At 39.5% G+C, this 26,356-nt stretch overlaps 1 protein-coding gene and 1 non-coding gene across 3 annotated transcripts in view; both read right to left on the bottom strand.

Moving 5' to 3' along the window:
* Mroh9 (maestro heat like repeat family member 9) overlaps positions 1 to 26,356 on the bottom strand; it is a 57,089-nt gene that overhangs the window by 25,495 nt on the left and 5,238 nt on the right. For both annotated transcript variants that reach the window (XM_021172569.1, XM_021172577.2), the window contains exons 3-13: positions 25,260 to 25,306; positions 21,433 to 21,512; positions 20,688 to 20,823; positions 19,860 to 19,946; positions 17,150 to 17,254; positions 12,408 to 12,543; positions 8,663 to 8,784; positions 6,383 to 6,532; positions 3,775 to 3,929; positions 2,503 to 2,668; positions 1,294 to 1,439 (exon numbers count right to left, since the gene is read on the bottom strand). In XM_021172569.1, the coding sequence (XP_021028228.1) occupies positions 1,294 to 1,439; positions 2,503 to 2,668; positions 3,775 to 3,929; positions 6,383 to 6,532; positions 8,663 to 8,784; positions 12,408 to 12,543; positions 17,150 to 17,254; positions 19,860 to 19,946; positions 20,688 to 20,823; positions 21,433 to 21,512; positions 25,260 to 25,306 (1,330 nt within the window). The remainder of the gene's footprint in view (positions 1 to 1,293; positions 1,440 to 2,502; positions 2,669 to 3,774; positions 3,930 to 6,382; positions 6,533 to 8,662; positions 8,785 to 12,407; positions 12,544 to 17,149; positions 17,255 to 19,859; positions 19,947 to 20,687; positions 20,824 to 21,432; positions 21,513 to 25,259; positions 25,307 to 26,356) is intronic.
* On the bottom strand, positions 549 to 682 carry LOC115032479. Its single transcript, XR_003838151.1, has one exon. It is a non-coding gene; the product is annotated as a small nucleolar RNA SNORA17 (small nucleolar RNA).

Consider the following 26,356-nt stretch of genomic DNA (forward strand, 5'->3'; position numbering starts at 1 on the left):
CAACAAAATATTGGGGCCTGTTTGTGTAGCCAGTCTGTTAGTCTATGTCTTTTTTGGGGGAATTGAGTCCATTGATGTTAAGAGAAATCAAAGTAATTGTTGCTTCCTGTCATTTTTGTTGTTAAAGTTGGGAATCTGTTCTTGTGGTTGTCTTCTTTTAGTTTTGTTAAAGGATTACTTTCTTGCTTTTTCTAGGGTGTAGTTTCGATCTTTGTGTTGGTGTTTTCCCTTTATAATCCTCACATCATGCACCTAACCCCTCATCTTTACCTCCCTCCTTCCCCATGTCTTTACAAGCTCCCAAACCCAACAGGTCTGTGCAGTGACAGACTGTCTTAGGCTAGCTGTCTGGGGCCTATGACATTTCAGGCTCATTCCTCACCTGGGCCTACCCTGGTGGCAAGGGCTCACTCTTGGGCTCACTCACACCTGGTACTTGCAGTCTTAGACAAAGTTCTTCTAGCCTCCAACTAGCTCCCTGACCTGAGAACTGGGCCCACACCATGAAGGACATGTTGTTAGTTGTCTTGGGCCTCCTATTTTCAGGGAATGTTAGGCAACTAAGCTATCAGATATTCACAGGTCAGAACACACTGAGCATAGACACAGCCTCTCTCTTCTGTAACACCTACTGACACACAGAAGACACATCAGTCTCACCCGTGACACCTCTAGAGGCAGGATTACATATTTTAAATGAGACTGATTGTGCTCTGTTTAATGTAGATGTTCATATCAGACATGGTGAATTGCTGACAATTATACTGAGACTTTCCTCTCAAGGCAGGAAAACTAACTCTCTTGTCCAAAAGGAAATTGTGAACCTTGACATGAAATAGAGGACTGATGTCATACGGCCCCCACCCCACCTCATATCCATATCAAATTGTGAGATAGCTTCCAGTTTACAGTGACTATTTGCACACACTGTTCCGCTTGTTGTTTGCAGTTGCGCTAACTCTGAGAGGTTCCTATCAGGGATTCTCTGAATGGCAGAGCTTAACTGTATGTAGCTGCTGCTGCTTCTCACTGATCTGACCACAGGGGCAATGGGAATAAACAGTGTTCTGTGTGATTCACTCTTTCTATGTGGTTCACATATGAAGGGGAGAGGCTAGTGAACACTCATAGCCTCAGGAGGATTACTCTTCTGAAGACACTCTACCCTTCAAGGAGAGAAGACTGAAATAAATCAGAACAGAATCTCCCACTGGCTTATAGCTAGTCCCATATAAACCCAAGGGAGTGTCTGCATGCCTATCGCCCACTGAATCAGAACTCGCATTCTCTTACAGAGGTCTGTCCTGTGCCGTATTTTTTAAATGATGACTACAGTAGGAGAGTTGAAGCAAGAGGGCCATCAGGAACTCAGGGAATAACTTGACCACCACTTTCCCATAAGAAGTCACAGGTAGAAATGTGCACAGGGCTTGAGATGCCTAGAAGGAAAGGAAAGTGGAGTTAAAATAGGCAACTGTCTCCCTCCAATGATTGTCAGTCATATAGAGGGCTAGAATGGCTGCAAGCCTTCCCAGTCTCCTTCAGCCTGCATGTATATTCATTCAACCACACTCACTAAATTTGTTGTGAAGCAGGAACTGAGCCAAGCTTTCTTGGTAACAGGATTCCAAGGCACTGGGAATGGTTCCCTTCCAGCTGTCAGATTTGTGGAAAGAAACCCAGTTCTCAATGAGGGCATATAGCCCAAGGTTCACTTCCTATGTGGCCATGGGGAATAAATAGTCTTACTAGTAAGAAAAGTCTTTCTTAGGCTTGTTAAAAAGCAAGGGAAGTGATACAGTCAACAAGAGATGCAGCAAGTCATCCCTGAATCTCTTGACCCCTGTATAGTGACCCCCATAATCCCCACTATCATCCATACACACATCCATACACACCTCATATTAATAAAAAACAGCATCCCTTTTCACAACATTTCTCTCAGTTGTCTCTCAGGCTTGATGATGTTGGTCCATGGGAGAAACATGATGGACATAGGTGATATCAGCTCCATATGTGACTAGTGAAGACTTAGCTAGTGGCTATCTCTTTATAGTCACATACAATTTTGCCATTGGGTAGCTCCTTCTGATTCTTGGACTTCTTGCTATACAAGCCACACTTCCAGTAGGACAAGATTTTGCTCTGCTCTCTGCCTTTCCAAGATGCATATAAGTATTGTCCTGCATCAGCTCAGGATTCTGATTTTAAGTCCTTTCAATATGGAGGAGTGCCATGTCCAACTTACCTTAAATTATCACTGTCACCTTCTTTCCCCAACATGTACAGCTATATATTTCCTTTGATATCAAATGTACATATTTGTTCTTTGTCTCCATATCTTAACAGAATGCATGCTCTGATCAATGAATATGTATTGGATGCATGCATCCATGATCAGAAGGGGCTGGGTCAAGGAGGAGGGGCTTAATCTGTGCTGATAGGAGGAGTGTCATGATCAGGAAGACAACATAGAATAGAAACGCTCATGGCATCACTTACCGCCACAGGCATCATGTTGGTGGCATCGAGGGAGAAACGTCTTTTTTCTCCCAGTGTTTCCTCTATTTCCCCAGGCTTTCCTTTTAGTATTAACAAGATTGTCTTCAGCACTTCAGACGCAACACTTGCCTCCATACTTGCTGCTTGCCACAGCAGTAGCAGAGTTCTGCAAACACAAGGTGTCTAGAATCATGTTTACCATTTGCAATTCTAAGTTTGTTACAGCCAGCAGAAGGGAGGTGAAACCTTCATCTCCTCCCCCAGCGTATGAACTGTAGAAATAGAACCATATGATTTTTCTAATCTCTCCTAATGCACCTATTAGAGTTGAAGTGACTCATAGACTCAGAGTAACAAGGTTTTGTTGTTTAATATTTCTTGTGGTCCTAGGTCATGAATTTCAGATGACCATTAATGGGCATGAGTTTCAGATAAGCATCAATGGGCAGAAAATTCTCAATTGGTTTCAGTAATTTTAAAAAAAGATTAATTTTATTTTTGTGTGCATGCATGCAAGTGGGTGCCTAGGAAAGGCAGAAGAGGGCCTTGAATTCCCTGGATTCAGAGTTGGTTGTAAGTCACCCAACATATGAGTACTGGGAAGTTAACTCTGGCTCTCTGTAAGAGCAGTACTTACCTACCAATGAGCGGTTTCTCTGGCCCTTATTATAAAGGGAAGAGCTTATGTCTGCCCTTTATAAATAAGAAAAACCCGGGCTGGTGAGATGGCTCAGTACTTAAGAACAGTGGCTGCTCTTCCAGAGGGCCTGAATTCAATTTGCAGCAACATGGTGGCTCACCAGCATCTATAAAGGGATCTGTTGCCCTCTTCTGGCATGCAGGTGTACACTCAGACAGAGCACTTGTACATTAAAACAAAATTCATAAATAAATAAGAAAACCTTGTATGTTTGAGGGTTTTCTCAAGAAAAAAAAAGTTGACAATGGACAAAAAAAAATACATTCTCTTTTTGAAAAAAAAGTTTGGGTAAGATTTGTAACAATCACAATTTAACCCCTTCTCCCAATAGTGGCATTAATACAGTCTTGAGGTCCTACTGTGTGCTAAGCATTGCACAAAGTAACATGTAACTTATGATCCTATTTAAAACATGTACAGACAACCTAGATGATGCAAAAATAAATTTCTTTTCAGAAAAAGAAATTGGGCCTGACTAGAATAGAGGATAAAGCCTGGGCCACGTGACTGAGGAGCTTGTGGGCCGTTTGTGGACCAGTATGTGCAGCGGGACAGCCTGGGGGAGGCCTTACTTGTCTGCAGGGACTGGGAACTCCATGAGCTGAAAGATGACCTTCTTCGGGGAAGCACGTGTTAACACACTGATAACGTGCAGCATGACACTCTTTATCATGGGGGAAGGATTCCCACAGAGCTGCTCATAGATGTCTTCCACAATTTTAGACACCTGGAAGAAGAATTTCCTCCATCAACAGAGATGTCAAGTTCCTTGTGCACTTTTAAAAGGGGCCATTTCTCTGTTCCAGGAATTCAGCCTTTACTGGAATGACCAATCTAGCAATTAGCATACCAAAAAGCAGTAACAGAAAGTATACTTCCATGAATGCAATGAAATACTTATTAATGGTCAGGAATCAAGTCATGTAAGAGCAGGATACCTGGACAGAAAGCTCTACAAGAGTAACTTGAGGTGATAAGTTGCTGAGTTCCATTTTGGATTAGTTTCTCTTTGGTTACTGATTTGTTGTAGTAGAAGGTAGTTTCCCATCTCCAGTTTTCTGTTTGACCCCTGTTCCTGCCTCCAGTGATGTGCTATGGCGTCTCCTAGGAGGCTCTCTGAGGGCTCTTTCCTATTGTGTTGGGAACTCTGTTTGGTTAAGGAGATGACCACGAACCTCCCATTTCCCCTCAAGTTATGTTTGGCCTGTGGCATGAATGCTCTTGCCCATAGTAGCAATGAGAACTCTCTACGAGGTAAACTTTGCCCTGCCTGCTTTCTGTGTTTGAATGGCTTCCCTTTGCCTCCCTTCTCTTGTGGTGCACAGTTGTGTCAGGAGAGGGAACTGTGAGTCCTGTATGTCTATCACCATCAAGACTGTGATATGGGTCTATGACCCAAGGATCTGCGTGGGGACTCTTATCCAGAAGGTCCTTTCACGCTTGTCTAAATTTAGCTTGGATTTGTCAGCTTGAAAAGTTGTTAGTCTTTCAGGCTGAATTTTGTAATTCGAGCCCCAACAGTAGCACGGAGCACAGAAAATCCTTGTAATAGGTGAGGCTTGCATGGTTCTTGCAGCCCCAGTTAAATGTAATGTTTACAGTGCTTCGGGCGTCTAGGATGATGTTTGAGAGGCTCAATGGGAAAAGAAGCTAAATATGAGAGAGATCAAACTAAACTTCAACCACTAAGCTGGAAAAATGAAACAGAAGGGAAGAAAAAAATGAGGTGTTATGGTCTAAGTATGTCTCCCAAATGTCATGTTAGAAACTCAGCTCTCAAATGCAACTCTGTGTGTGTGTGTGTGTGTGTGTGTGTGTGTGTGTGTGTGTGTGTGTTTGCCTGTGTAGATGAATGTGGAAGCTGGAGATTGATGTCATAAACACCATTTCTTTACCTTATGTGTCTGATTTAGGATGTGTTTGAGCCTAAAGTTTGCTCTTTGGGCTAAGCAAAGGAGCCCCAAGAATCCATCTGCCTCAGTCCACCAGTGCTAGAGTTACAGACACACTCCACTGGGCCTTGCTTTTACATGGGTTCTAGATATCAAACTCATGTCTCCATGATCTCTCAGCAAAAATTTTACCCATAGAGTCTTTCGCCAGCCTCAGATATGAAGCCTTTAAGAGATGATTAGGTCCTGATGGTGGGGGTCACTGCTCATGAGTAGTTAGTATATTAGTTGTCCCAATGAGTAGGCTTATTATTGTGGGGGTAAGTTTGTGATAAGAGAATGAGTTTAGCCCCTTCTTTGTTTTTCAGTGTTCTCTTGCAAGTATTCTGCCACAAGACGATACAGCAAGGAGGCCCTTGCTAGATACAAGCCTTGGGCTTCCCATAATTAAGCACTGTAGGAAATGAACATTTACTGTAAACTATCCATTCTAAAGGCATTCTGTTAAAGTGATACCATGGCAACCTATTAATTCTTTTCAGTCTTTCCTTATTTGTCAGTGCATTGAAGGCAGTAAATATTAGTAAGATATGTGAATGATAAGATGTTAATTAAAAGCTGTTGTGTTAGTTTTGTGTAACTCCTGGTAAAACTGACATACATAATATTCATGTATGAACTACACAATACACATTTCATTATTTTGTTTATTCTGCATTTAACTTTATTCTTATATTTACAATTCTGCCACTATACAGTGTATATATGGTCAAAATATGCTGATAATAAAAATAAGTTTTCTTTTCACTTAGACATCTAATAGCAAATGAAAATAACATAAGGAATTGAGAGAGGGAAGCCATAAAGTAAATGGAATAGCTAACGAAACCTACTATTTTTGAACTTTGAATGAGACATAGTTCTGTACTTCGTGTTCTGTTGGGCTGTACAAATTCCATAGCCAGTGCAACTTCAAGCTGAGAGTCCTTGAAAATGTTTCTTAAATGCTACATGGGAGATTTCGATTAGAGGTATTTTTACTAATGTATTTCTTTTTTAAAAAGCCAACAAAGTAAACATGGCAGAATGTTCTAATTTAACGTAATTGGTAAGTGAATATTCATAAGAACAGTCTCTACAATTTTCCCCATTTGAAATGTTTCACAACTGCCTCTTCTGATTAAAGTGACTCAGGGAATAAGAGCAAGGGGCAGGGAGGTAAAGAAACAGACAAGCAGACTTTTGAGAGCACGCTCTGTTCTTCTTAGCTCTCTGCCAGGCACGTTACCCTGGTGATCTTCTGGGCATGAAACTCCAAAGTCAGCTTCAGTAAGGATGCCGCCTCAATTGCCATTTTGTTGTTAGGAGAAGAGAGTTTTTTCAGGAGAGTCCACACAAAGTCAGTCAGCAATTGGGGCAGTAATATTTGCCCCACACTCTGAAACCAAAAGAATGTTTGTGACTACCAGTGTAAGCAAAACAACAAATCTTAGACACTGTAGGGGATGCTCTGGACAAGGCAGGAGCACAAAATGAACTATGGAAGCTGCTTTCTCTACTAAAAAAATTATTTTATTTTTTTTTAATTTTTAATATTTTTATTACATATTTTCCTCAATTACATTTCCAATGCTATCCCAAAAGTCCCCCATAGCGCCCCCCACTTCCCTACCCACCCATTCCCATTCTTTTGGCCCTGGCATTCCCCTATATTGGGGCATATAAAATTTGCAAGTCCAATGGGCCTCTCTTTCCATTGATGGCCAACTAGGCCATCTTTCGATACATATGCCGCTAGAGACAAGAGCTCCGGGGTTCTGGTTAGTGCATCATGTTGTTCCAACAATAGGGTTGCAGATCCCTTTAGCTCCTTGGTTACTTTCTCTAGCTTCTCCATTGGGAGCCCTGTGATACATCCAATAGCTGACTGTGAACATCCACTCCTGTGTTTGCTAGGCCCCGGCATCGTCTCACAAGAGACAGCTATATTTTTAAAAAGTGTGTTTGTGGTAGTGTTAGTGCAATGATGATGGAAGTCCCAGGTACTGTTATGCAAAACTTATCCTCTGCTTTTAAGACAATTTTGGTGTCCAACTATTACCATGAACATATTCAACTTGGTGAGAAACAAAGGTGGTTCAGAGGAGATGCTGGAGGAGCTAGGATGAAAGGATACATTTTCTTTTCAGTGAGAGAGAGAAAGAGAGACAGAGAGAGAGAGACAGACAGAGAGACAGACAGACAGAGAGAGACAGAGAGGGAGACAGAGAGGGAGACAGACACAGAGAGAGAGACAGACAGAGAGACAGAGAGACACAAAGAGAGACAGAGAGAGAAATACCTCTACAGAATCCCACCATGGACTGGGGTGGTTAGTAGGAAGTCCCGCCCCTAGCTGATGCGCTATTGACATGTGATAGCTGCTAGGAGAATAGTTGGATAGTCGGTTCTATTGCCTGACATTGCGCTGGAAGGGAGAGTGGGTGGATGAAGAATGGTTTGCTTGCAAACTTATATAGATTCGTAGTTTCCTTATGGAAATAGACATGTTCATAATCGGTCTCATGAGGTTATGTTCAGAGGAAACCCCCTTGTCTTTGTAAAGGACACCATCGGGTGCATGGATATAGCAAACACCTCTGTGTCCTTTGAGCACATTTATCATTTAAGTGCATTGCTTTGTCATGTCCCTAGCCTTGCACAATTCTAACCCTGTCAGTCACGGGAAGAGAAGCACTGCTCTCTATATGGGGTTTGGAAGGAGCAATGCCTTCAGTCTTCTCACCCTCAGAGAGAAGCTAGTCTGAGGGTTCTCTCGAGAACATATGCTGAGATGTACTCAGTATGTATGTCTGAAAAGGCATTCACTGGGCCCCAGTGCTGGGGAGCCTCACAAGCTTCTAGGTAAGAGGTGTGAACTGTGAAGAATGAAAGAGTATGTAGAATTCTAGAGCTTAATGGTTTCTCTAGATTAGAATAGGGTAAAAATTATCTGATTAATGCTAAGGCTTGACAGCACATCCTGTAAACAGGGGTTTTTTTCCCCCTTTCCCCTTGAGAACAGGATATCTGTATGCAACTCAAGCTGGCCTTGAACTTGCTAGCCTTGAACTGACTGCTGGAAATATAGGCATGTGTAAGTATCTGAAGGCCTTTATGTAAAACTTCATAGGTCTTTTAGAAAAATAAAATTTAACTTACAATGCCATTTTGTTATTCGTGGCAGGTGTGTGGAATTGTCACATTTTAGAAAAGACTTGATTGTTGACTCCATTAATTTTGTCAAAAGTTTGAAAGTTACTCACATATAGAAGTATAACTAAGAAACATCTATTAATTTACACTTTATAACAAGTAGTATAGTTTAAATTGCTATATTTGAGGATAGGGAAACATTGGCATAAAATGTAAGGAACCACATGTGTGAGTTATCTAGTCATTTGTCTTTCTGAATTAAGAAAAGGAAACTTCCTTATTGAAAACATCAACTTTGAGGAAATAAATTACTAAAAGCAATGCTACATTTTAACAAACTACATAGAATGAAGCAGAGCTGGAGCGAGGGTACCTGGGCAATTTTGGTTTTCTCTCCTTGAGTCATCTTGGCTAGGGATTCAACACCAGATGTCATAATCTTGATGTTGCTTCCTTCCTCACTTGGCTTAGAAGATCTGAATTTTACAACATCGGCTGTGTTTTAAAAAGGGGGGGAAAAAGAATATAAACTTTTCATTTGACTACTGATGTCACAGAAGATGCTGGTACTTCCACTTTCCCACCCAGTTCCGGATGCCTACTGTCCTCTGTCTACTCAACACTGTGCTCACAGTCAATTCTCATAAAAGCTTAAGGGGGCATGAATCCAGAGCTTATAAAGCTCTTACGCCATATTTAACACTGGCAAGTCAAGTTTTCTCTCTTCTTGTCTTCATGATCACCCCCAAGGAATCTGCCATTCCTTCCTCCATATATATATACTCTGATTTCTGGTACCTTTTATTTCATTCTTATCTTTTTTGATTCCCTTTTTCTGTTTGCCTTGGCTTTATTTGTCCTTGGCTTTATTTATTCTTTTTCTAGATGAAGGCTACTCAGGACTGAGACTTTTTCTCCATTCCAAGACAGGTATGTCAGCCTATGAATTTTTCCTCAGTACTCCTTTATCAGCATGCCACACATTTTGGCACATTAGATTTTTATTTTCATTCCATTCAAAATGCATTTCCTGTGTCTTTCGTATTTGGTCTGCAGGTTATTTGGTAGCACATTATTCTGCTTTCAAATGTTTTGGGCTTCCATGTACTTGTTATTTTGATTTCTAATTTAGGACCATTTTGTCAGAAAATATTCACCTCCTCCTGCCTCTCCTTCTCTTCCTTTTTAGCTTAAAATAGGGTCTATTTCATGTTTCAGTTTTCTGTTGCTGGTGCAGGTTTTGGTAAATGTCAGCTAAGTTATGATGGTTCAGGTCTATATCCTTAATGGTTTTCTGTGTGCTTACAAACTGCTGAATGAAGGCTGTTGAAGTCTCTGAATATAATGGTGAAACTGTTTATTCTACACTTCTATTTGTGGTAAACTTATTTCTATTTTTATGATAGAAGATTTATTTTTTTGTTTTCACGCACCCAAGTGTTCAGAACTATTATATCTGCAAACTATTTCATTACTTCATCATTACAAAATAGCTTTCTCCTCCAGAAACAGGTTTTTTTGCTCTGAAATCTGTCTCTTTTAAAAAAAAAAAAAAAGATTTATTTTATTTATTATATGTAAGTACACTGTAGCTGTCTTCAGATGTACCAGAAGAGGGCATCAGATCTCATTACAGGTGGTTGTGAGCCACCATGTGGTTGCTGGGATTTGAACTTTGGACCTTCGGAAGAGCAGTCGGGTGCTCTTACCTACTGAGCCATCTCACCAGCCCTGAAATCTGTCTTTTAATATTAACATAACACATAATTGATTTTCTTTTGATTATTATTAGTATGTTTTTGTTTTTCTTTTAAATAATTATTTGTGTTTTCCTATTTAAAAAAGTTTCTTGTAGACAGTATACAGTTGGGTCTTGCATTTTGTCTAATCCAACAATCTCTGTCTTTTATTCAGGAATAGTTTGAACATTTTTATTTATTATATTGGAGTTAATTGGAGTTTTCTGTCTTTCTTACCTAGTTTCTTCTTACTTTCCTTTTTATGGACTTTATCTGGATTAAGAATATCTTGTGAATTGACTTTATCTCCATGTTAGTTAGTTGTATATAACTCCATACATTATCTTAATTGCTGTGTTAAGTTTTATTGGTACATTTTAGCATAACATAGTTTACTTCCATGGTATTTTTCCTGATTTTGTGCCTAGTAGAAAAATCTTTAAAAGTATTACTATGCTTATCCCCTTCAAACTTTAATTTATTTTATCATATTCACTTTGCTTTTATATTATTTTTATCTTTGTCATAAATAATTGGGTATCACTCAAAGAGATTTAAAATAAGAGAAAAAATTAATTTTGTATTATGCTATCTATTTATATAGATTCAATTTCTAGTAGTTCATTCCTTTAGTTAGAGAAAAATCTAAATTTCCATACTATGGGTTGGGTTTCTTGAGGAATTTCCTATAACAGTTTTTGCAATGCAGATCTGCTGATAAAGAATATTTGCATATCTGAAAGATATCATTACTGAATTAGTTTTTGAAAGGCATTTTTTGGTTAAAGAACTGTAAGATGATAATTTTTCTTTCTCTATTTCATTGGCTCAGACTTTCATTGTTTCTAGTGAGAAATCTATTACAGGTAAATAATTCTAGTTTCTAATTTAAGACTTTCAAATCCATATCTCTAGTGATAAATAATTTAACCAAGATCTACAGAGTGAGTTCCAGGACAGCCAGGGCTACACAGAGAAACCCTGTCTCAAAAAACCAAAAAAAAAAAAAAAAAAAAACCAAAAAAAAAAAAAATGTCTCTTTATTGTGCTTCTTTATATTTTTGTACTTTATTAATTTAGGGGTTATATAAGTTGTAATTATTATAGAATTAAAAATTTTAATCTTTATGCGTTGTTTAGTCTTTTTTCAGCACGTAACCATTGATAAGTACTGTTGCAGTAAGTCAGACCATTTATTTTCTGCAGTCTCTAATTGCTGTTAAATCTTGCCCAAATGTTTTTTTATTTCAGATAGTGTGTTGTCCTCTAAAAGTTCAGTATGCATTCATGGATTCCTCTATTCCTCTCTTTTTTTCCCCCATATTCTTCTTTCTCTCTTTTCTTCTTATTTGGTTTATGCAACCCAGAATGCATCAAACTCATGATCCTCCTGCCTCAGCCTTCTGAGTAGTGGGACATTATATGTCTTTTCAAAATGTTTGTAATAATTGTTTTTAATATCCCTGTCTATGAGTTACATTATCTCTTGGATTTTTTAAAATAAGTTTTGGCTGCTTTTTATTCTCATAGTGGGTTGTAGTTTACTCTTTCTTTTCAATATATATATACTTATTATATATATATATGTATATATGTATATATGTATATGTGTATGTGTTCTTATTTGTTTTTCCTTAAAGACAGGATTTGACTGCATAGTCCAGTCTGGTCTTGAATTCAAAATCCTCTTCCATATGCTTCCTGGGGGCTAAGATTACAGATGTACACTATTGCACCTGGATGGACTGTACTTTTATTGGTTGTCAGACATTTTCAAATTTTCCTTGTTGAATGCTGGGGGTGTTTTTATTCTTAGAGGCCATCTTTAGGTTTACTTTGGTGAACAATTAAAGTATTTGGAACTAGTTCCCCCCAATTAGCTTGTTTTAAAATCTTAAATAATAAATAACATTATCTAAGGATAGTTTTTCCTTCCTAATAAGACAAAACCTTCCCACATTACTTGTGAGTCATTAGATTTCAGATACTGCTTATAGTTGTGTGGGCACTCAATATGGCCTCTGACAGCTCCTTGAGTCTTTGTCTATTGTAACAATGAGGACAGAAACATGCCTCTTCCAAGAGCTTCATTTGCAAAATTTCTCCTTCCCCCTTTTTCCTGACACTACCTGTCCTTCTTATCACTGTTATTCAACAGTAACCAAAGAAGTGTAGCTATATCTTGAAGTACCAACTATTTAATTACAAAATTTCCTTGACAATAGTTAGGTAATCTTTAAATCCATATTTTAGAAAATAAAGTCACAGATCTTGGAGTAGAATTTACAAATAAATCATAGACATAGAGATTTCATTAAAAATCCAAATAATTAGAACAAGTTCTAATGAAATGAGAAAAAGATGGAGATCTGTTCTTACAATTCTGACACAAGGCGATGTAGAGGACATAATTCATCCCTGCCATTGCTTGTTGTATGATCTCTGGGTCATTATGGGAACAGAAGAGGGAGAGCTCTGCAGCCAGGAGACCTAAACACGGAGCATCGATACTCGGCTAATTGGAGAACAAAGGGCAAAGTGAATTAGCTTTTTGTAATCAACGTTAAAAGTTTGCACTGGATCCTCTTAAGTAGGAGAAGAACACTCACCAGCCTTTCTCAATCTGTGAGTCGCTGCCACTTTGACTAACCTCTAGCTTCAAAAATATTTACATTACAGTTCATAACAGTGGTAAAAATCACAGTTAGGAAGTAGCAATGAAAACAATTTTGTGGTTGGAGGTCCCCACAACATGAGTTACTGTGTTAATTATGGGTTGCAGTGTTAGAAACCACTGACTTCAAGCCTGTATACAGACCCTGGCTCTGCTGATGAGCCTCCTTCCTGTCTTGTGGAATGAAAGTAAGCAAACAAGAGAGAACGTAGGCAGAAGTTCCTAGAAAATTACTTGAAGTTATAGTAATTCAACCTTACTTTTTATTTCCTAACGCAGGTAGCAACAGTGGGTAGCAAAGCCGTCTGTGGAGGAACAAGACACCAATAAACTAGAGACCTGCAGAGATCTCCTGCTGGTGTGCAGCTCAGGACTGAAGCTTTGAAGATTTTTCAAACTACTGTAAAACTTCGGTTTTCCTGTGCAAAACACTGTAAATGACTCTATGTGTGAACTGTGAAACTATTTTCTTCCTAGAGTTGGTTGGCTCTTACCAGAGAAATTAATTGTTTAAACCCCACAAGAACAAAACCCTCTCTTCCGGAAGTCCTGAATTCAATTCCCAGCGACCACATGGTGGCTCACAGCCATCTGTAATGAGACCTGATGCCCTCTTCTGGTGTGTCTGAAGAGTGACAATGTACTCACATACACATAGTAAATGAAAAAATCTTTTTTAAAAAGGAACAAAACCCTCAAAGGATGTGCTTCCAATATCCAAGCAACTGTCACAGTTTATGCATCTCTCCCCATACTTTCTTTAACACATCGGCTAATTGAATATTTAAACTTTTGTCTTGAAGAACATATCTGTCTCGACTCAATGCAACTACAGAAGTAGGTAGAGAGATAAACGGAGATTTTTTTTTTTTTTTTTTGGTGAAGACATGAATATCCTTTATTACCCTGTGGGTATAGTTTTTTAAGGATAAACTGTTTCATCAGCCTTTGTCTTGCAGAGCTGGTAAGATATTCCTTGCTACTAAGATGAGTGGTTATTAGCCTAGACAGGTGGTTTTGGTGTATTGGTCATTCATCACTTTCTATTTAGTCTGCTGTTGAGAAGTTCAGCAGGGAAAACCCTTCACCAATTCGCTGTATTTCTGTGTATACACACAATTGACTAAAGAGCATACTGACATCTTGTGAGGGCGCTGGAAAGAAGGAAGGTAAACAAGGGCAGTGTGCCAATGGGAACTCAAAACCCTCATCCCATTTTAAGAAAGAGAAGTTTATGTCAGCTTATGGCTCCAGAGAGATAAAAATCCATGATTGTAGCCTTATAGAGAGAACTGAATCAGGAGAGACAGAGGTCCACAAAGGACAAACTCAATGAGCTGAACTTTGGGTTCCCTTTAACTTCAATCAGCCTTTAAGCTGAGAGCTGAACTTCAATCCCACAAGAACATTACCAACCACGGGTGTCTAGTTTTTATACTCAGACCCTTGGTAACAGAAACTGCTGGATAAATATATCTGTTGTCTCAAACTGCTAATATTAAATTTGTTATGTAGTTCATGGACGATAACTGTACCCCTTCTTAGAATTGGGAACAAAACATCCATGGAAGGAGTTACAGAAACAAAGATTGGAGCTGTGACGAAAGGATGGACCATCTAGAGACTGCCATTACCAGGGATCCATCCAATAATCAGCTTCCAAACGCTGACACCATTGCATACACTAGCAAGATTTTGCTGAAAGGACCCAGATATAGCTGTCTCTTGTGAGACTATGCCGGGGCCTAGCAAACACAGAAATGGATGCTCACAGTCAGCTAGTGGATGGATCACAGGGCTCCCAATGGAGGAGCTGGAGAAAGTACCCAAGGAGCTAAAGGGATCTGCAACCCTATTGTTGGTACAACATTATGAACTAACCAGTACCCCGGAGCTCTTGACTCTAGCTGCATATGTATCAAAAGATGACCTAGTCGGCCATCACTGGAAAGAGAGGCCCATTGGACACACAAACTTTATATGCCCCAGTACAGGGGAACGCCAGGTCCAAAAACAAAACAAAACAAAAAAAATGGGAATGGTTGGGTAGGGAAATGGGGGAGAGGGGGGAGGGTATGGGGGACTTTTGGGATAGCATTGGAAATGTAATTGAGGAAAATACGTAATAAAATATATTTAAAAAAAAAAGAATGGGATAATGTGTTAGACATCAATAAATAAAAAAATCCACAAGACCTAGCCCAATCTCTTTCTTTGACTTTCTTCTGACTGATCATTGCCTGAGCAGTCTCTGCTCCATTCGAACTCCAAGGGGACCTGTTCTTCTCATTGGCCATTTTGCACACTGGAGTCTTATCTTCTGCTCTCTCTCTTTTGTTCTTTTAGGAGGCTGGTAGCAATGCATTCACCTTTCAATGTGCCAAAGGAGCAAAGACAGGAGCAATGTTTCTATCAATGGCACAATATAACAATCCTAGCTGATCTAGGAAGCCAGGTTTCTGCATGCAGATATATGTGCCATTTAATTGAATGAATAGGTATTTGTGGAGTGTAGGATAGTCTCTATATCATCATGTGAGGGGAATCGCCATTTTAAAAAGTATTTTAGTAAGAGACAAGGTTCCTTAACAGTCCAAGAGCTTCTGAAACTTGGAATGACCAAGACAAGTATCTGCCTAGTGTCCGGACATCACTGTAACACAGAATATGTAATTTTCTTAAAATGTAATCAGAGGACAGAACTAATATTCTTTGTGCTAGATACTGAGATAGACATAGCAGACCTGTAGGAAGCCTGGGATTTAATTTATTATCAGTAGTTTGGATCATGTAGTTATATACATATGATATGATTTTTGTTTTTTTCATTGACTTAATCATTTTTCTATGATATTATTTTTAAAACAAGGCTGACTTAATGAAGTTGATGCCCTCATGATCAAGATAAGCAGCTCCAGAGCTAGCAAAGCTCTGAAAAGTGCTAATGGTCTGCCACCTTGTGGCCTGAGTAACCACTGCAAACCACTGCAGTGCTAGCTAGGTACTATTAATTGGTAAATAGAACTATGTGGATTTTCTCAACGTGTTGAAATTAACAATGTGTGACTTTGGATTCACCCCTGAATGTATGAGATTATGTTTTTCACACCCGAAGTGTCCTGTGGACAAAGGAACATGTCCCAGGCTACAGTAAGAGAAGGAGAGAAGGGACTGGTCATGTAAGACAAAACTCCAAATGTCTGACCTGCTCCCTGGGTGTGACTTAGTGAACTATACCAACATATTCAGAGAGAAGTGCATGACTAGACAGAAAACAGATAAGTGGTTGGCATCAAATAAATGCTGGGTGATTGGCAGATATTAGGAGTTGCAGAGAAAATATATTAGAGATGAACTATTCTTAATGTTAAGCCTCATTTAAGTAATTAAATGAACGATTAGTGGGGCACATTTGAAAGTTACTTGGAGGATTAACTGGAAAAGGAACTCTTGATGTAAGCATCCATGGGAGGGAAATGTTTACAGTGTAAGGTTTCTGAGAAGGAGAGCAATGATGTATTCAAAGCAGAAAATTTTAGCAAAGCTTGACAATCAAGACATCTCTTCACTTTCCATAAGAAATTTAACAGTTGAGTGTAGTTATATCCCAGTATTTGCAAGGCTGTAGAAAAATGAACACTAAGAATACAGACCACGTGTTTATGAACCTTAGCTATTCATACCTTTCTCCTAATAGGTACTTCCCTAAGCATGTCCAGATCACACTCTGTACTATCAGACACACAGATTTTCCCCTAGGCCTTTACAATAATACATGTAGCTCATCTCTAGAACCCACCTTGCTGGAGGAAGTGATACACACTTTGAGAAGAGTTTCAGTGTAATCATGCCTCCCATGCACAGAGGCAACCCGATACAGATTATCCAGATAACCCTATGTGTTGCACAGGAAAATTCCCAAATTATGCTGTGATTAAATATACTTACAATAAACTGCCCAGGGTCAGACTCCAGAAATTTGAACCAACCTTGCGTACTGAATCGTGTTGAACCAGATTTCCTTTTAGCCCCATGAGGATTGTTATTCTGTAAGCCATAGCATTTGCTGAGAGCCCTCACAATTGTATGCATTCAAAACAAAATATAAAATATTTTAAAAGACAGGAGATACGGTAAGACTGAAATATCTGTGATACTACAAATAACACTGGGTTGGCAGAGGAGAGTCTATTTAGTCAGTAAAATTCTGTGTTTTGACATGCCCATTGGATGTGTGTAAAATAGAATACAGTTCAGTCAATCACTGGAAAAAGTACTGCTCTCATTGATTCATGTTCATGGAGGCTGTGGACTCTTTTTATATAACCCTCCCTCCCAGTTCCTTAGTACTAAGCCAGCATCAGTAATCTCAAGACCTAAGACCTGGCAGGCAGCTCTCTAGATAGGCAGTCTTGAGTCAGGAGCATTACTGAAGTCAGTGACTTACGTATTTCTTGACCCTCTTGGATGCAAAGATTAATACCCTGGTGATAACCATCATTGCTCGCTCTTGCTGGTACTGACTGTCCTCACTCATCCAACTGGCCATTTCCTGTTAGAAACACAACAGCTGTTTTAGAACCACAGTACTTTCACTTCTGAAAGGCTCCTCTATGTAGTTTCCAACTTTACCAAGGCAGGAAACATTGTCTACTGATTAATCCATACTTGATCTCATTTTATCTAAAATTGCAACAAACCCCAACCTTTCAATGACTGTACAACTTCCACTGTTATACTTTCACATTTATGTTTTATTAAATTCATTCAATAGTTACTGATATTCACTATAATACAAACTTCTGGGTGTCATTAAATGTTTTGTATAAGACGAGGATGTTATGTTACCTCTTGTTTAAGTTCATATTTTCCCTTTGAAAAGCATGGAATTTGTATTTCATCTTTAAGAGAGAACTAAAATTGTATCTGATTCAGAAATGTCAACTTACTCAAGAATTATTCTGCCTCTTGTTTTACATATTCTGGAGACAGCACCATGAGGCCTGCATACCCATAGAACTGCCACCATGATAGAGGAAACTGCTAAGATTTCTAGCTTACACCTTCCAAGTCGTGGGGGGAGCTACACCTGGACCTGCTTGAGTCACAGCCAGGACAGTAGAGGTGTGGATTGCTGGGGTTCTCAGCAGAGTGTCCACATGCTGCAGATTAGCTAACACTGTGGTCCTTTGAGTACCTCTCCAGAAACCATGCCTCTGAGAACCTATCTTGCCTCAAAAATCTCTGAAATGACTTCAGGACGCTTCTCCCAGTGTCCACTTGATGGGCAGGACCTGGTTGTCTTCTGTGCAGACTGATCTGCTGAGTAAGCTCAGATCGATCTCCAGTTCATTAGCATTCCATCTCAAGCACACGCTGCTGTCCTTTCCATGTCCAGGGTGAGAGTTATCCATATATTTGCACTGTACAACACTTGTAATTCAAAGTTTAACATTTACATTTTGTTTCCCTTCTCTCATTTTACTATAACTGACCAAAAGAAGCAGTGTAGGGAAATGGACACTTTGCAACTTAGAAGCTTCTTCTGGATAACCTAGTTCCAAGATGGAAACAAACAAGATAGAGTTACTGACATCTTAACTTCTTCCAAAAGAGGATCTCACATTCAAGTTCTGCCTTTCCTGAAGTTCTAAAACACGGGCACATTTCCTCCAAGTCTCAGTAGATGTCTAAGGAGATTACCCTTTATGTTAGACTCCAGCACCTGGTTCCTCTTTTCTGAGACTTTATCCATGTGGCCTTTGTTTACATTTTTCTACCCATGTCCTGTCTGAGGACAGAGTAGCAGTTCATAAGAAGATTTAGATTTAGGCTTCTGCTGTAGCTCATTTTCTGGCTCCCACAATGGCTACTAAACTTCTATTCATAGCCCGTGTCTGCAGATTCTTTCATCTTCGTTACCTACTTTCCCAACTGACTTCATATTACTATGTACTGTTATAAGAACAGTCCTATTTTTGGTACCAATTTTCTATCTAAGTTCATTTCAAGTTATTGCAGAATATCTGAGACAAGGTGATTTAAAAATAAAGTGTTCTTAGATATTCTTCTAATTCTTGAGGGTATGAGGTAGTTCAGGGTCAAAGAGTCCTTGTCACACATCCCATTGTGGAAAGCAGAAGAGGGAAGAGAATAAAGGAGAAAGAGAAGGAAGCAGGCAAGACCCTGCTTTTATCCAGAACTTAGTCTCATGATTATGGTATTAATTGCTGAGGGAATACTTCTCAACATCCATCCAACTCTTAAAGCTCTCAACACTGTTGTGTTGGAGAACTGTGAGTCTAATCTATGAATGTTGATGGGTATAGTAAAGCATAGGAAGTGGTATACATGAAGATAAGCTGTACATGGATATGTGTGCTGGTTCCTGTTAAATGCTAACTTGCATAACCTCAAATCACCTGAGAAAGGGACCCAGTTGAGAAATTTCCTAAGCCTCTAGTTGTGTTTATGGGGAGCTGATCTGTGATGAGTGATACGGGAAGATCTAATCCATTGTGATTACATCATTTCCTGGGCAATTTGTCCTGAGCTATGTAAATGAAGAGAGCTAGCTGAACACAAGCATCCTTAGCAAACAGGACACCAGGGTATATTTATTTCTCTTTTCTCTTGTCTGCAGATATGGTGTGAGCATCTGTCTGAGTTCCTGCCAGCATGACTACCTTGCAATTATAAATTATAACCTTCGATTGTAAGCCAAGTAAACCCCTTCCTCTCCTAAGATGCTTTTGGTTCAGGTGTTTAACACAGCAACAGAAATCAAGATATGACAGAGTCCTTAGCTTCAGCAGTGATCAACATAACACAAACAGGCATCATCACAGAGTTACCATTGTTGTATAGACTAGAAGGGAGCTTACACCAATACTGTTCTTTACTCCCCCCCCCCCTAATTTCTGCAGAAGACTTAACTTCTCAGTTGAAGTCTATTGGCCATCAGTACTACCTCAGAAAACTTATTTTTTAAACAACTTAAAGGAAGTGGTTAACTCTGTAATTTCACATCATTGGAAATCTAGAAAAGAATTCCAACATTCCAGTACTAGATGAAGAGGCAAATATGCCCAACCAGAAAAAAGCAGAATGTTCCAAACTGTTTATATTTGGAATAAAACCATTTGCTTTGCTTTTACCTTTAAGATTTGTATCTTGTAGAAGTCTTTAGACACTAAAATAAGAAGAGTGTCTTCAAATATGTTGAAAATATTTTGGTATAAATTCTGAAAAATAAAACAGAAATGTGTAATCAGCCAGATTTATATATTTGCATTTAAGTGTCCTAAGTTTCTTACTGTAAACTGAGTGTGTTAAAGGTGAGGGGCAGGTGGCTCTGCTGCTAAGACCTCACTCACTAGCATCTTCTATCATTTTAGGGGGGGCGGCGTTGAGACAGGGTTTCTCTGTGTAGCCCTGGCTGTCCTGGAACTCACTTTGTAGACCAGGCTGGCCTCGAACTCAGAAATCCACCTGCCTCTGCCTTCCGAGTGCTGGGATTAAAGGCATGCACCACCACACCTGGCTAGCATCTTCTATCATTCACTAGCAGCTTCCATCACTCATTAGCATCTTGCATCAGTTGCAGCTCCAGATTATGGCTCTCATGCATGATGTAGTAATGTAGACAAGACAACACAGAAACCACATATGTTACTGATCTTAGGATGCTTCTTACCTGCATTTTTCTGTCTGCCCTTTCCCTGCTTTCAGTAGTTCCCAACAAACACCTTTCTCTTCCTAAACCAATTAACTCTGTCTTCACTCATTTGTTTCTATAGGCCTTGTGCTATCGTTAAATCCAGTGACTATAGTCATGAAGATTTCAGGGGTATGGATAAGTGAGAGAAACTATTACATGTTAGAACAATGAAGATATAGACAAATTCTAAGCACAGAGGTGCACTATGCTGATTACTGCAGTGCATGCCAAGACCTTGTCACTAGTAAAGGAAGAAAGAGCCTACCTCCAGGTCCTCAGTGTCCTCAGAGGTCCGTCCCATTGCTTTCACTGTGCTAAGACTTGGCATGGAAAATACTTTTCTGAAAGATAGCTCTATTATCTGCAATTGTGATTCAAACTGCACCAGAGGATCTACAAAACTGACAAAAGAAAAGAATAGAAAAGCCCAGTCAGTGACAACCCAACCTGATTGGAGTTTTCTTAGAATGAAAATGCTAAGCATGAGATGCAGTTTGGGATTTTATATGGCACCTAAGTTTCAATAGTCTCTTAATAACGATGCTTTGAGTACAAAACGATGCTAAAGTACAAAATAAAAGAATGAAGTTCTTTCAAAATGTGGTATGCAGTTGTTTAGAAATCAGAATATGTTTCCCTAGAAATGCAGTTATAGTCTGAGTACATGCCCAGGCAAATCTACAGATCCACAGTGTGTCTCAGGTAATTGGGCAGTATTCCTACCACATTTCTCTAGCCAATGGTACTATGTTTTACACATGTCAATATTTCTGGTTTTAGTAAGCATCTTCAACTTGATTACCAAAGAAACCTGACCACCATTGGACAAAAATTATCTGATTATCCATGCAATCCAGAAACTCTAAGAGAGACCCTAAGAGAGAAACTATGCTTGCTGAAATAGACTGAATGAGTTATGAATAATTAACTCCTTGTGATTATGTTTTAAATCTATACCATTTGCAAGATTATTTAGTCAGCGAAATCAGGGAACATTATAGCTTACATACCTGGAGTTCATGGCCAAGATTATGGATTGTTCACTTAACAGACCTGAGTATGTATCCAATAGGATTTCGGCTTTAAACTCCTAAGGACCACAGAAAAAAAAACAAAACTCAAAGGAATCAACAATTACAGCTCAGTGATATTCACAACACCATGTGATGATCCCCCAAAACAGAGACTAAAGGAAGAATTTTAAAAAGTGGATTGTAGTGGCAGAGCTCATAAGATTAAAACTAGAAGTTCTGTGGTTCAACCACAGTGTTTATGGCTTTTTCCAACCAACCATTGTGCTTTTTGGAGCATTTCAGACTAAAGCTGTCTGGATATCCTTACCGGGTGTGTGTCTATATACCACTAGAAAGCTGAGTGCAATCTATAAGTGTGGACTAGGGCAATTTCAACCTAGGGAAATGCCAGCAGAGCAATTGAAGTCAAGTCTTCTCACAGAACACCTAAATTCACACTAAAGAATAAGGGTCAAGTGCCACTTAATGCACAGCTATCGGACATAGCCATGTAGCCACTGTATGTGACAATTAAAGAGCTCTCAATAGGAATAGGTAATGCTTCCCCTCCAAAAATGGTAAACTTGTCCCCAAGTAGCCAAATCAGAAAAAGAATAGTGGGGGTATCACATGTTGGAATGTGATGAGAGGGAGGTCTGAAAACAAACTCAAATATTAATGAAGTGCAAGGGAGGTGTCAGGAATAATTTTACCCAGAGATGGTACCCTGGTATGGTACCAAGAACATAAAATGGCTGAAGAATGGAGTCCTCAATAAGTGGCATATGATGTTGAACCCTTGTCTTGTGCCGTATACAAAAATCAAAATCATAATCCACTAAAGACTTAAATGTAATATGAAAAGTTCAAAACTCTTGAGGGGGGGGTAAGTAAGGAAAAGGATTCCCCCAAATTGGCCCTGACATTGAATTTTTGGTTGTGGCATTAAGATTTAAAAAAGCAAACCTGAAAACAAGTCAAATTTTAATTAGAACAAAAAGCATCTTTATTAGACTTAGAGAACCTCCCTATTTAAGGCAGGAACTCAGAAAGGGATATTACTCTCCAGACCTAGCAGTCCATCTCAGGCACAGCACATGGGATACTCTCTAGCCCCCTTCTCGAGAGATCACTCAGACTGAATGATACAGAGAAGTCATTGTTCGTTCTCTAAAATAGTTTTTCTTTTTCTTACAGTACCAAGTATGGTTTCTATTTAACCTTTAAGGAATGATTCTTGGTGATGTGTATTGTTAACATGCCACAAACTTCAGCCTTCCCTACACGATAGCTGTCTCCTTACTGAGTCTTTCAATTTCAAAAATTTACCTACCACGTTTGGTTATTAACAGTATCATGGATGACTCCCAGAAAACAATGTCTTCCAGACAAAACAGGATGGATGTACATATGAACTCACAGAGACTATAATAGCAAGCACAAGACCTGCACAGGTTCAAGCTAGATGGGGTCCCAGCATGAGTCATTTGTAGTTGATAACTATTGGCAAACGAAAAATCAGTTTTCCTCAATGGAGCATCATTAAGTGTGTCAATCACACTCTAGAGCAGACCCCATGCTCAGGAGTAGTTGGCTAACATAAACAAGCGCCACCATCTTTCTAGTGTGTTTTCCTTTCATTTTGGTGTATTTTTATTTTTTGGTTCTTTGCTTTGATATTCATTTTTGTAGGTTTTCTTTATGAGAGAGAGAGAGGGGGGGGAGGGGGAGGGAGAGAGAGAGAGAGAGAGAACATAAATTTGGACAGGTAGGGAGAGTTAGGGGAGGGGAAACCAACAATATATTGCATGAAAAACTTTAAGTAAAAAAAAAAACATCATCATTGTTAATTCTGAGTCCTTTTTATTTAAAATCTTTAACATCACAATTTATTCATTCAATAACTTTCCTCAGAACCCAGGGCAGGCAAGCGTTTTGTTTTTAGTGCCAACAGCTAGGCTACCAACTCTACTACTAGACTTGGAGTTTGCATACTGGCTCTGTCACTTAAATAATCATGTCACCACAGGCAAGTCACCTCCTGCCAACATTTGCTTCTTTTCAAAATGGGAATAGTGGTAGCACTTCCCCTAGAGGATAGTTATGATGACTGGAATGATTATATGATTCCTTTTAAGCACTCAGAGATGCTCAGTAATAATGCCATGCGTGTTAAATAATAGCTGGAGTTGTTATTTGAACAGGGAGGTTTGCTCTGTTTCTCTCTGTCTCCTTCTCCCTGTCCCCCCTCCCCTTCTCTCTCTCTCTCTGATTGTAGCTCTAGAAATGATTTTTTTCTTCCTTCCTCCAGCCCTTCCTTTCCTGCTCTCTTCTTTCTATCTTTCTTTTTTTTTAATTGTGAAATTTTTTTGCCTTCTTTTTTTTATTACGTATTTTCCTCGTTTACATTTCCAATGCTATCCCTAAAGTCCCCCATACCCTCCCCCCCACTTCCCTACCCACCCATTCCCATTCCCCTGGCCCTGGCGTTCCCCTGTACTGGGGCATATAAAGTTTGCGTGTCCAATGGGCCTCTCTTTCCAGTGATGGCCGACTAGGTCATCTTTTGATACATATGCAGCTAGAGTCAAGAGCTCCGGGGTACTGGTTAGTTCATAATGTTGTTCCACCTATAGGGTTGCAGATCCCTTTAGCTCCTTGGGTACTTTCTCTAGCTCCTCCATTGGGAGCCCTCTTTCTATCTTTCTTTTTCCATTCACAGCAAGATGTCTTACGTCTTATCTCTCCCCCATTGTACCATAGTAAAATGATGTAGAAATGTTTCAATAACTATTCTGACCTGTGGTTTCCCTTCCCCCACTTGCTTGAACCTGCTTGCTCAAGGGTGGAGTTTCCTGCTCATTCTTCCTGCCACGCCTACTGCTGAACCCTGCCGCTTTGCTGCTTGGAGGCACACACGTGTTCGTCCTGCTACTGGACCCCGAGTTACTTGGCGGGAAATCGGGTTCCCTCCCCCTTCCTTTATAACTGAGTGTCTGAAAATAGTAAAATTGAGCTTTGATCAGAATGTTATCTTAGCTACATTTCTTTCTCTCGCTGCCTAGCCCCTCTTCTCTTCCAGGTTTCCAAAATGCCTTTCCAGGCTAGAACCCAGGCTGTGATCTGCTGGCTGGACACAACACTGACCTACTCCTGAAAGCTTACACAGTTTATTGTGGTGCTATTTTTTGTACCAATGTTTACTTAAATTAAATATTGATAGTAAAATGGAGATAGAATTTGTTAAAAGTTCAATATTTCAATCCATGTCCTTTTTAACTGATAGATGAATAACTACTGAAAACAATGGGTATTTTACACACTTAAAAGAGCAGAGAAGTAAAAAAGAAAATTACTTCTCTGACCTCTAGTAGTGTAGGCCAAGAAAAGCCAGGGGGTGGGGTGGGGTCATGGAAGATAAGTAGAAAAAGAGATGCAAAGCAGAATGGCTTCTCTACAGAGAAATGATGTTGTCTGGTGCGGAGCTGAGGGAGAGGGGCTGCAATTTTGTGGTTGCCATGGTAATGGTATCAGAGTGCTGAGGAACCATCAGGGCGTGGCAGGGGGTGGAGTGGATGGAGAATCAGTAGGATTGGTGTGGATCCTTTTAACTTGGTGCTGAAGGCCATTTCCGAATGAATGAGATCATAATGCTATAGGAGAGAATGAGGTAAAAACTGGGTTCCCACTAGGTTGCCCCCTGCTCTTTGTTATCCACACAAGTTAAGTTTTAATTTTAATCTGCAAGAAGACTGTGAGTGTAATGATTCCCCTTGAGGAGATTCCAGATGCATTAATGAATGCCCTTTTAGAATATCACATACCACATGGTACCAAGTCACAGAGGACTGCAGAGTCTGGAGGCGGGTCACTAGGGAGGAAGAGGAAAAAGAATATGTAAAGAACAATGAAAATAATTCTCGTGTTACTGTAGTTAGACCTTACCTCTAAAATTCAAGCTGTAATGACTTAGATGGTGTACTGGCTAGTTTTGTGTCAACTTGACACAGCTGGAGTTATCACAGAGAAAGAAGCTTCAGTTGGGGAGATGCCTCCATGAGATCCAACTGTAAGGCATTTTCTCAATTAGTGATCAAGGGTGAAAGGCCCCTTGTAGGTGGGATAATCTCTGGGCTGGTAGTCTTGGGTTCTATAAGAGAACAGACTGAGCAAGCCAGGGGAAGCAAGCCAGTAAGGAACATCCCTCCATGGCCTCTGCATCAGCTCCTGCTTCCTGACCTGCTTGAGTTCCAGTCCTGACATCGTTTGGTGATGAAGAGCAGTATGGAAGTGTAAGCTGAATAAATCCTTTCATCCCCAACTTGCTTCTTGGTCATGATGTTTGTGCAGGAATAGAAACCCTGACTATGACAGATGGTAAAACAACGCACACACACACACACACACACACACACACACACACACATCCATTATGTATATCCAAGAACAACACTTAACAGAAAGTAGCAAACACTAGGCCTTCTCATGAAAGAGCAATGTGCCAACATTGAGTGGCATTTATTCTAAGCAGAGTGTGTTTTGGAACCTATGATCCAATCTATGGTTCAAATCTCAGCATTAATTTTTAATATAAAGAAAATGTGCATATTAATTTTTGTCGAAAAATTTCCTGATAAGGAGTCAATGCTTGTTGACTCTCCTGAATATAACTGATAATACTGTGAATGGAAAAAGTTTTCTGTGACAATATCATCCGTCCACACAATCAGAAAATTTAATATGTATATGTATTAAAAAGTTTTCCACTTTTACTTTTTGCATATGACAAGAGAAAATTTGTGTTATTTCTATTCTTATGGAATTTATGCAAAAATATTTATCATAATATATAGTGTAAGAGCTGTGAATGTCTTACTGGGAAACAAAAAACAGATTCCCCTGTCTTTGTCTCTTTGTCTCT

This window comes from Mus caroli, chromosome 1 (assembly GCF_900094665.2).
Source record: "Mus caroli chromosome 1, CAROLI_EIJ_v1.1, whole genome shotgun sequence".
In the NCBI taxonomy this organism is placed as follows: Eukaryota; Metazoa; Chordata; class Mammalia; order Rodentia; family Muridae; genus Mus; species Mus caroli.